The sequence below is a fragment of the Eschscholzia californica genome, unplaced genomic scaffold (genome assembly GCF_041429995.1).
Source record: "Eschscholzia californica isolate CP2 unplaced genomic scaffold, dmEscCali1.0.p SCAF_5, whole genome shotgun sequence".
Classification (NCBI taxonomy): Eukaryota; Viridiplantae; Streptophyta; class Magnoliopsida; order Ranunculales; family Papaveraceae; genus Eschscholzia; species Eschscholzia californica.
In genome coordinates, this window is record NW_028238472.1 from 4,574,760 (window position 1) to 4,587,268 (window position 12,509).

General features: G+C 35.5%; 1 protein-coding gene across 1 annotated transcript; it reads right to left on the reverse strand.

The window, feature by feature from the left end:
• Positions 1–656: 656 nt before the first annotated feature.
• On the reverse strand, positions 657–8,521 carry LOC147536460 (Rab3 GTPase-activating protein non-catalytic subunit). The gene is made up of 8 exons (XM_086641907.1): positions 7,976–8,521; positions 6,772–6,906; positions 5,796–5,981; positions 3,629–3,690; positions 3,296–3,453; positions 2,657–2,805; positions 2,425–2,565; positions 657–891 (listed from the first exon to the last, which is right to left on the reverse strand). Exons 1-8 carry the CDS (start codon positions 8,474–8,476, stop codon positions 706–708), a joined length of 1,518 nt encoding a protein of 505 aa, XP_086498033.1. The 5' UTR covers positions 8,477–8,521; the 3' UTR covers positions 657–705.
• Positions 8,522–12,509: the final 3,988 nt, after the last annotated feature.

A 12,509-nucleotide genomic window follows, 5' to 3' on the forward strand; every position in this document is an offset into this window, starting at 1 on the left:
CCATCTCACCAAATTTTTTTTTATGTGGGCCCAAAATAGCCCCTCAAGCTACTTCAGATATGTATCATCCCTAGCAGTATATTCATGTGCATGGTAAGATTTATAACTAAGCCAGAGGCCCAAGCATCATAATCTGTTATATCGGTTTTCAACTTCTCATAATTTGGTACCGATAAAAAATGAAAGTATAGAAAGAAAAAACAATTGCAACGGGGAAAGCAGAAAATAAAACTGCAAAAATGGTTATTAGTTTATTGTGTCTTTATATAAGATATCAAGAAAACCATAATAGCAAGAAAAAGGGTCATGTTTGGCACATGATACGATTACCATGAATCACATTTCTGGTGCACAAGAATGCTTTAGGAATCACATTTCGAGAATGTTGAGGGGAATCCTAAACCCAGAGGTGGGTGGGTTTGTGATTCCTTTCTCTTCATATCGTCAACTAAACATCCATGAACAAAAGTAATCTCTACCCATTACTATAAATCACATTATGGGATGATGTTCATGTTAATCACATTCCTTTCCCGCGAGCCAAACAGGGTCTAAAAGGAAAAGATGCAATTTGAAAACTTTGAACTCAAGTGAGTTCTTCATGTCTGTTAGAAATAGAAGGTGACAAGAACAGTGACAACGGTGAAACGAAAAGATAAAAGAATGCAACATATCGATAATAACTTTCTTCGTCAACTATTTTTCTCAATTAATAGAACGGTTTAGAACCGATAATCGTCCGGAATCTCCATTTAACAAGAAAACTTCCAAAGGAAAGTAAGATGGTGAATCAGTTAATTGTGATTCAAACCTAGGAGTGGGTTGCAAGATTTTGCTACCTTTAGCACATTGAATGGAAAAAAGACGCGGCCCTATTCGCATCTGCCACACCTGTATCAAAACCATTTAAAATTTTAGACAGTGAACAAAGCTACAAAAATCTACAGATTCATTTATAACTTAATAAATTTATTCTTTTTCATCGTTTAGAGCTATATTTCTCAATGGGAAAGATACAAAACAAGTGATATCCTAAAGTCGTTCATAATAGTTTCAGAAATTATTTAACAAAGCTTTTGGTGCTTCCTGGTCAGATAAGTAACTTTCCAGACCTTCTGAGGTCCGTCCAACCACCTAAGCTGTAGGACAATTCAGAATCTGGACACAGCAAAAAGAGGCGGGAAGCCTTTGTTCTTTAGCTTTGGCGCTTTTGTCAGCCAATTAAGAGTTCGCAGATTAGTAATGCAGAGAAAGGAATTAAGTTTGAAATATTTCGGTTGAAATGACCGAAATTCAACCAAGTTTCTCCTAACAATGCCTTGTCAAGGAAACAAATTTCGACGTATTTCGGTTGAAATGACCGAAATATTTCCATTATTACCAAAATTTCCACCGAAATCGAAACTTCATTCCATGTTGCAGAGTCGCAGGCACAAGCAACAGAAAAAAATCACTTGATGGAAAACTTAGATCTCTCCTTGTATTATAATTCAGTGATGGGTGTCTTTCGTGACAGATTGAAGTCCAAAGTCCAAACTGAGTTTGACATGTTTAAATAAAGGGCCCAGCCTAAAATAAGCTTTGGCTAAATGTTCTCGATTCAAGACCATACGCGGTGATCAATGCCAAGTCTAAGCTGCTAAACTCGGACTCCGCTCCGGATGGCCCAAAGGCCGAGTCTGAGTCAGAGCCGACCGGAGTAACTCGGCCAAGTTAGGCCGAGTCAGGTGTATGTGAAAAAAATAATGATTCTTTACTATATCATGACAAATACATTTACCTATGTTAATTCAGTGCATATACCTTAAATTTATAGGTCCTACCTTTAATGTAAACTACACGAGTACTAATAAACAAAATATACTATATATTAAAATGCTAATGCCTTAAACTGAATCAAGTTCAAGACCTAAACTATTAAGACATAGACAAATTAAAAACTACTTTTATGTAGTTGCTAAAATTTTTAACGAGTAATTACTAATTCCAAGTTTCTAGATGTCTTTTCATATTTCAAGAAGTCAAAAACAGCAACTGAATATTTTCCAAGTTTTCTAAGTCACCCGAGTCACTCGGCTAAACTTTAGACTCGAGGACTCTGCTCGGGCTACCCCGGAGCCAAGTCCGGAACTACTCAGCTGACTCGACCGAGTTTGATACTACTCAGCTGACTTGACCGAGTTTAATAGCATAGGTCCAAGCAGCATCAGGGTTGGGTTGGGTAATCTCAGATTATGGCGGACTAGTTAAGCCTGTTTGATTATTGGATGAGTTAGTTTTAGCATTTCATTTAAAATAAGAGTTGGTAAAATTTTGCGCAAGGTTTGTTCAAGGCCAGTGTTGCAGTGTCTAATTCAACTTTGGGTTGTTCCTAAAGAAGTAGAAGAAAATGAAACCTCAGTCACGAAAAAATAAAAGAAGTACCTCAACTATTCCTTTGCGAGGTGCATGAATAGCCAGACACAAGCAATAATCACTCTTTGAGTATTCATAATAAGAACTTGATGCCGCTGTGTCTTTTCCAACTAACATCTCCATGAAAAGACAGCGGGCATCACGATATCCCTGGAAGGAGAATAAGAAACCACATGTCATGAAATAACTCGAAATAGCTCCAGAGATGCTATTTGATTGCTACTTAATCAGTTAATCATACCTTCCATATTCGCACAACAACAAGTGCCTGAGTGTCTAATAATAATATACGACCAAGTGAATCGGTTATGGCAGCCAATGTACCACTTGGTGATAGAGTTAGTTTCTCTCCCTTTCTTGGATGATCTTTCAAACATGTCAAGAAAGATGCTGCAAGAAATTATATAGCCAAAGAAATCAGTTAATGTATTTCATCAGAAATGGGAATTATGTGCCACTGAAAAGAGCACCTGAGACTAAGTTATCAGAAAAACGGGCTAGATATCAAAGTATTTGCATTTTATTAGCTACAGGATAAGGAGTTCAAGTAGAAACAGGGAATATAGTCGTGAACTTCCTTGCTCAATGATGATGAAAAATTTCATGGATAAGCATTAGTGTAAAGTAGAAGGTTTGATGAGAGAGGTCAAATTTGCTTCCTACCAGGCAGAATTTCTATTACGGAGCGCGCCTTATAATAGGCTTAAGTTTTGCTAAAAACTATCCATATCATGTGAAAATGGTAATTTTGAAACTAACAGAGAAACAAAACCCATACAATAATAATGTTACAACTATACCAGTGGAAATTGGCAAGTTCTACAAACAATTCAAATCATGAAGAAATCGGCATCTCAAAAAGAGCATAAACTGACTCCACCTTTAGCAAATGGTTGGGGCTTCGCTTCTGGCCTTCTTGTTGAAGTTTGCTCACTCCGCCATATCATTTTGGAGAAGGAAGAAATTGTAGAAAATGCCGCAGGCACAACCTTTGATAGAATAGCTCCAACTAAAGACCTACTTCTGTCTTCTGATAGCCTGAAATTGGTTGCAATATGAGTTAGTAAACTAGCTGCGAAAATATCAACAAATTTCACTAAACCCAATGATTGAGATAGTGGGTATCAAGAAAAGAAGATTTCATGACCTAGGTGTACATATATTACATGATTACATGCAGATGCAGTGATACAGGAACGCAAACGGAACTCACCTATATGCTGAAATCACAGCATCTTCTCCAATAGTAACTGCACAATAGAATCGTTCACTTGACTGCCCACAAAAATAAGCAGCTGAATTCAAATAACTTCAGATAAGCCTGATAATTGCCAGTTGACAATAAGTTAAAAAAAATGTAACTCGATACTAAGATAGTGTTTTTAAAACAAAAAATCTAAAATCTAAAAATGATCAATATTTTTGACTATTTTACTTAGTACACGAGTAGCTGAACTCCGGGACAATGCGTACTTCATTGCTTCAACAAAATCAGATCTTAAAACAAGTTTCCTTTCAAATGTATAGATCATAACATTTTACATAATAAGTAGACACAATGTTCTTTATATAAAGTGCAAAGATAATTATGCCAATCAATACATCATTAGGTACGAAATATTATTGTTGATTAGGTTTAGGTCATATTCGGTCCAGCGGTCCTTTCTTGTTCCGAACACAGCCTTTCCTTATTAATGACATTTTACGTTGTTGGAGAAATCTAAAAGGGCTTCCATACTCAAGAGAAATTGAAAACACTTCATCTTCTTCGCCTGATCTTCTTCTAATATTATTATTATCCTCAGATTCTTCTTCTTCGTAGTTATATTCGTGTCGTCAACTTCATCGTATCTGAACCTGTATTTTCATCATCTATTCATGTCTTCATTTTCATCCTTTATTCATCTTCTGATTTCTAAATCATTTGTTTTTGTTCTTCACGAACCACTATATGTAAGAACTTCAAATATTTTTTTATAAATTATTTTTAGAAAAGTCTTTTCTTTGAAAACTCACATTTGCTAACTTGTAAGCATTTCAGAATCATACTCTTGTAAACAGATGTTCGCATAATCAAACTCTTGTAAACAACTACGTGCAAAATTAAATCTTGCAAATCACTATTTGCGAGATTTGCAAAAATATTTTTGCAACTTTTGTAGAAAGATGTCTGCGATATCGAATTCTTGCAAACAAATCTTTGCAAAATCGAAATCTCGCAAGCCATTGTTTGCGAATCTTGCAAATAGATGTTTGCCAATCGAACTCTCAGAAATTGTCGGGTTTTTGTTTTTGCAAACTCATACTTGCAATCTTGTATACATCCATTTGGAAAATCAACCAGATTGTCTTTGCACAAATCGTCAGAATACCGAAACTCAACATAATCTTCTTCAAAATCTCACATCATCACAAATTCTCAGGAACAAATCACTCAAATAATATGAACACGAACAATTCAATAAACCAAGTTTGTTTCTAGAGGTCCAATCGAGAGTTTGATTGATGTTACTTTTAGAGTATCGAAAAAATTTCACCTAAAAAAAATCAAAATTTGAAGATCAAAAAATGAAGATGACTGGTAAAGATGAAAATACAAGCAGATGATGAAAGATCATCGAGAAAACATTGATCCTTTTTTTTGCCCAGAGATATCTTTGCGTAGGCAATGATGAAGATTAACCGAAGAAAAAGAAGATGAATATGAGACATGAGAGACTGAAAAAACAAATAAAACAGAGAAGATGAAAAAATCTGAAGGAGAAGATGCATATCAATCAAGAAAGATGAAGAGTCTTATATTTCTCTCGGTCATGGACTTCCTTGATTTCTCTATTAGCAATAGATGTCATTAATAAGAGGGAATGCCGAAGGCTATTTTTCGGAACAGAAAAGGGACAACTGAATCACATTTAATCTAAAAGCTATTACAATAATTAGATATAACTAATGATGTACTGACATTAATCTCTTCGCATTTTTGTTTAGTTAAAAAGTAGAGCAGCTTTTTTTACTTATTATACAAATAATCATGACCTATTAACCAATTTTTTACATATTTTGTAGCTGAAAATTCGTGTATTCAGATGAAGACTTTTTTAAGATCTAACTCAGTACAAAAAAACTCTTTAACATACAAAGTTACAAACTAATTCATATATCAAATTTTAGGATTTAGAAAAACACACACTAACTAATAATGATACTGGAAAGTAATTACAAGCAACTACACCTGACTAACCAACTAGTGTAAGAATGTTAAGTTCTCACTCATCTTTACCCATTAGAGTTACTACAGCCTAACTTGAATGTCTACTAGAGGCCATAAAGAAACTGAATTTTACTTTTGTGGAGTAGATAACTATTGGAAGGTATTTTACCTGAAGCTCCATCAATGGAGGTGGCATTAGCCCAGTGATCGCCGCATCAGCACAAGTTCCATACTTGCTAACATTCCATAGCTGGTAAGGTAATTTTCCATAAACAGGTCCGGGGTCCTCTCTCTTTTGCTCCTTCTTGTCCCAAAATTGTGAACGTGTTTCTTGAGACCACTTCTGCAGCAAGTTCTACATTTCAAGCGATGCAATGATTGTTAGGCTCGTATCATAAAGCTCTCAGACTCCCAACTGTCCCAAAGCTTATAAGTCAACCATGTGAATGCTTATAACAAAGTATCCAGATCAAGTTGAAAATGTTGCTTTGTGCATGTTTTAATTTGAGAGGATATATTTAATTTGTCAGTAATAAATTATAGTTCAAAGAGATATTTCGTGTTTCAACTAGGGCGGAAGTGGCAATCACATCTTTTTAGTATAAAAGATGTCATAAGTGATAAACTGATAATATATTAACAATTCAAAACTTCCTGTCTCTTGGATAATTATAATCAGATTGTCATGAAGAACAAGTTAGGAAGCTCTAGAGGAGCTTCTTTCTTTAACTTTTCTTCTATGAAGACCATGTCCGTACATTTCACGAGAAAAGATGTAGGAAAAGAAGAAAGAGGCACAATGTGTATAGAAGAGCTTCACTGCACATTGTTTTTCCGTTAATTACTCAAACTTTCCACAAGAAATAGGACAAAAGATAACTATACCAAGCCATTTTGTTAACGCTGAGATTTAGCTTCCTTCATACTTGTTACTCTTTAGTAGTAAATGGTGAAAAAATAGACTCCTTGCACAGAGAAGTATATGATTAAATTTGAAATATTTTGCCAATAAAATGATCTCATCAAGTGAGACTGATAAAAGTAAAATGATTTACTTGGTGCTTGGTAATAACCACAATTTGCAGCAAGAAGACATTTTACAAATTCCTAACTACTACATTGACAGCAAGGAAAATAAAACATACCCTAAGATCTGATCCATCAATGCGGGCGATTACACCAGGCATGACAATACAAACTTCTTCTGTGGATGCATCCTGTGAAAACCCATTCTTTGTTGTACGAACCCGCAGTCCTATTATTCGTCCAGGGTGTATCATCTACAGATATACAAAAATTGGAGCAAATTATGTAAATTATTAGACTCAGTTAACTACATCAAACAAGTTATTTATTAACATTAAATCAAATCAAACATTGTCATTAACATTCAGGAATTCCTTAGCAGCTTAGTTAAAATTTAAAACAAAAAATATCTAAATGATAAGGATGTAAGGAGAGCCAGTTCCATCACTGAATTCAACCATATTTAACGAAGACATGTAACATCTCAATAAATGAGCTCAGGGAAGCATATCTAAGCAACAACATTATGGTCATACCTTAACGGGTTCAGTGCTTGAGACATACAGAGTATGTCTAACCAAGCACTTGGGATAGAAAAGAACGGACACAGGTTCACAAATAGGGAGTTATTTGCGAAATAGAGTAAACACAAAAATCGTAACGGTTGACCTTGTGTCTGTTCTATAATACTATTTGAAGTTCAAACAAATAATCGCAGAATGATTTTCAAAATTTATTCGTTGATTGCCGAGTTCCTTTTTGTAGACATCTAACGCATAAGCGGAATTAGACCTTGTATTGTGCAGGATCTTCAAGCTTACGAGTTCAAATGAAGTCATATAGACTATTAAAAAGGCCATACTTTGTTTTCCAAAGTTGAATGAACTTATTAAAAGAAGAAATATGTTCATGCAAAGAATTGCTCCCTCCCCCAGACTCAGAGTAGCGAATGCTCGGAAAACTACTAAAAGGATCCAATTGAAACCCTATAAGATCCCAAAAAGCTGCCCCACCTTCTCTGCTTCACAATCATTCACAGTTTCACACCTCCTCTAAAATGAAAATTCCTAACTTGATCTAACTCTATTCCTAAAAAAGCCACAACTTCCTCTCAAAATTTAGCTTAATACTCCTAAAAAACATAAACCAAATTCATCCTTCTTGGCAAAACAAAATCGAAAAAACAACAAATAAATCAAATTAACTAAACCAAAAAAGAACAAATTTCAGAAAAATTAGCTACTCAAATACAAATGATTATGATCAATTTAAAGTCATCTCAAATAAAAAAAAACACAAATGCCAACAAAATTTTGATAATACCTGTTGGTGAATGAGATCAGTTCCAAGTGAATAAATTAAGAGATACCCATTAGAGGTACCTAGGGCAAGAACACGAAGATCATCAAAGACAAGCCATTGAACCGCAGAGATTTCACCTTCTCTAGATGAAGTAAGAGATGGTCGGATCTTGGTTGTCTGAACAGAAAGATCATCGTGATGATACCCATGATTATTGTTCCAATCTAAGATGAGAATGATAGATCGATTAGCAAGGAGAAGTGAATGGGTATCAAGAGCTGAGAGAATTGTTGGATCATCGGCTAACCATCCTTCCTTTCCTGCCCCTAATTCAGCAAGTTCTTCGCAAGCTATGCAACCTACATCCGTTATATGACTTCTTCTTGCCATTGATTTCAAGGGTTTGGGAGAAATCAAAACATAATTCCAGATTTCAGTTCCAAGCGGAGAGAGAGACAAAAGAGAGAGACAGAGAGAGAGAGAGAGAGTGTGTGTGTGTAAGCACAAAGGATCTAATTTCATGTTCTACGTAATAGTTAGTGGTTTATATATCTTCTCTTCAGCAACAAAAAAAGATCTTAAATCGTAGAACTAGACTTAGGGGTGGGAATCGTTCCGGGTCGGGTCGGGTCGGGTCGGGTCGGGTCGGGCCGGGCCGGGCCTGGTTCATGTCATTCATCAGGTCCGGTCGGGTTTTTAAACTCTCTGTCCATTCGGGCTTTCGGGTTAATCGGGCGGTTCTTTTAAAAATTCTAGTGTCCAAATACATGTATGTATATCTATATTATACACTTCAAATACTTTAAAAATATTTTTGTATATGTTATACATGCATATACAAGCAAGCATACATATAATGTGCATAGGTATTATCGCTTAAATGGATGACATTATTAAGCGGGTTATGTCGGGTAAAGATTATTGGGCAGGATGCCGGGTAGCACCTCAAAACCCGTACCCGACCCGTTGATTTCATCGGGTCGGTCGGATTAAACCCGCCTTCGGGTTTCGGGTACCCACGGGCTCTAACGGACTCGGGTACCCGTGACGGGTTTCGGGGTTGCGGACTTTTTTCCCAGCCCTAACTAGACTATTCGAATATCGTGAATTTTTTTTTCGAGAAATCCACTAACATGTACCTAAGTTACAAGGCATTGATACATCGTTAAGATGTGATAAGCACGAGTCCTATAGCCCGACAACATTTATTTTATTTAGTGATTAAATTACATGGGATAAATCTTGGTGATAAACTACTTCCACCGACACTCGATCCCAAGATCGCATGGGCTTAAGAGGGATGTCCTACCACTACACCAAAAAGTGGTGGACTCAAATAACATTAATTAGATAAAAACATACATTCTAAATCTTGACGTTCAAACTTCGTCGAATTTCAGATATATCTCAGAATTGGAAAACAAACAGTAACTCTCAAATTTACCTAGAATTATTGACCAAAAACAAATTTGGTCGCAATAACAATTTATATCTGGTAACTTGTTTGGAGCATAATTGTGCAGTCTGATATAGAATGAATTGAAACTCCGCGCGCACAAAAAATGGTCTTATGATTTAGAAAAAAAAACCTTATATGCGATTCGAAATATATTACGAAGTCCTAGACAAAAAAAAAAGTAATATATTTTATGTTGCTTATGTTTTATAAACAGGCACCAAATATAGTTTGCGACCATTTGCAGCTCCATAATCAAGGCTGGTCTTGAGATGTCGAAGGCTTGTAGCGAGTTTTACGAATGTTGTTTTCAAGTGTTTTACAAGAAGAAAATTTTGTGTATTAGAACCTTCCAAATTTTTCTTGCACATAACTTGAGGTTTAAACATGATATTTTTGTTCATAACTTGCAGTCTAGACGAAGGATCTGATTGAGTTACTCGAATTCGGGGAAGAGCTCTCTTATTACCTTAGTCAATCTCTCGATCAAGTGGTTCGGCGAGTTCAGAACTCAGTTTCAGTCAATAACTTGTTCATTTTCCTTTTTTTAACCGAAAAAATATTAGAAAATGTTTCCCTGAGAAAAAAAAGGTGTTTATGGTGATAGTGTAAGTTGTGGTGTTGGGGTTTAGTAATGGTGGTGTAAGTAAAGGTACGGTAGTAGAGATTTAGTAATTGTGGTGTTGACGGTAGTGAAGGTACATCGTTAAAATATGTTTGACGTCAACCTCTTATTTAGTTTTATTTGTTAAGTGAACTTTAAGCGGTCAAAATGTAAATTGTGTTTGAAATTATTTATTTAAAACTCTATTTGAGTGAAATTATATCGAACGGATACTGAGAAAAGACACAATTTATGGGTGGAAACAATCCAATGGAGAGACATCTTGTGAAATTTATAGAGTCACGACCAACTCTATAAATACTCAAATTTGCTATCTTCTTGATGTAGAGGAATTGACCGAGAAATACATGAAAGAAATCGATGCAACCAAATATAAAGGTAACAAATTGAAATAGCCAAAACAGAAACTATGTGTATTGAAATTGGACGAAATTTTGAGGGTACCTTGCGAAAAAACGTTTCACACATTTGTTGTCGCTTACGCCACAATCGACCCCCTTCGAGGGTCAAGTTCCATTACTTAGACCCTCAAATGGAACTTTAGTAGCTTTTATTATTTTTAGTAATCGTTCCTTAGTTTAGGTAGTTTACCATTTTCCTTGAGATTCTAGTGTTTATTTTTTCGAAAATTGTTCTTTCGAATTTGATATTAAGTTTATGCAACCTTATGGATACATAAAGAGGATCCACTAGTTGTTCAGTTTATTTAGTTTCGTCAATAAAATAAAGTATTTAGTTTAATCATGTGGGTTTCGGTTCTACATGTCTTAAGTCGAAGATCTAAAGGTTTTTTTTGAGTTTTCCGTTGTGTCACTTCTTCAATAGAAGTTTTGTGGTATAACATTTAAGGTCCGTTTGATACATTAGACTATAAAAGGGCCCCCATATCTTCCTTCACCCTAAAAGATCATAAGAAACTCAGAGTTTTCATAACTCGCCTCCAAAAGGATCGATCAATATTCATTCTTTTATTGCAAAGAACACCCTGACTGTCTTGAGCGTCGGAGCCATTTTCGAACCCTTTGCAGGTTTTTCCCCTTTGGGAATCGACGACCAGGTGCTGGATCGACGAACAGAAGCTGGAAAAGGAGCTGGAGCAAGGAGCAGGAACAAAGAAGCAGAGAACCAGAGCTGGAAGCAGGAACCTCGGTGGAATCTAACTCAACATATCAGAATATACAATCATAACGGAGGTTGTCATGCATCAACTCCCTGTTTCATGCTGATACAACGGAAGACCATTTTTTGACATCAGCAGAAGCACTCGTCGAGTTCAAGCAGTGGAAGACCTTGATCAAGAAGCAGACTAGAAAATTGATCAAATGTTTGAGGACTGACAATGACATGAAATTTTGCGGAAACGAGTTTAATAGGTTCTGTGAAGACCAAGGGATTGTGAGACACCATACACTCAGAAAGACACCACAACAGAATGGTATGGCGGAACGTATGAACAAAACTCTATTGGAACGAGCTCGTTGTATGCTTTCAAATGCAGGGTTGTCGGCGGTGTTCTGGGCTGAAGTAGTGAACACGGCAGCGTATCTGGTAAATATTTCTCCATGTACATCTATTGAGTGTAAAACTCCTAATGAAGTGTGGTCTGGTTATCATGCAAAGTATGAGAACTTGAGGATTTTCGGTTGCTCGACTTATGTACATGTTAAAGAAGGTAAGCTGGATCCAGAAAAAACATTACTTAATAATTTTAAATTCCAAACGTATTAATAAATAAATTAATAACGACAAGATACAATATAATTACACAAAGGGCGCGTCTATAGGCGCCTCCCGAAATTGCTTAGGGGCCTCTCCTCCTTAGGCGCCTCCACAATTGTTCTTCGTTTAAAGTGTAAATTTTTTTCTTATAATATTTATCCAAAAATTTTTTTTTTGTGAAAGAAACAATAGGAAAGGAATATATGAGCTTCTTTATCTCAAAGTGCCATAACTATAAACCCTTCCATAGAGAAGCACACGCACAAAAACTCAAGCAAGCCATTCTCGTGTTCTTGTTAAAATTTTAAATATTTATTCCCTGAAAATACCAAAAGAAAATCAACAATGAAATAAATATTTTGCTAATTTGATTGGGAATGCCAATGAAATGTGAAAAAAATGGTCGTAGTTCCTAAAAATGAGATGGTTCTTAAGTTGTATACCTTTGACAGAGATAAAACATTTCGCATGAATAGACACGACAACCAATTTGAACTACAACATGTGGCAAACATTCATAACACATTAAATTTTATTAGATGGGGTATTTTAATAATATTCATATGGAAACTCATGAATAGGCATATACTACCCACTAAATGAAGACTCGAACTTATCATATAAATTCATCAAATTAAATAAAATTAGTTCATACTGTGCCATGTATTAGAGGGTACTTTTATAAGAATGAAGCTACAAAACAACAATTTTCAACAAAAAAAAATTAAGTAACACATATTGCGGCATTTTTAAGT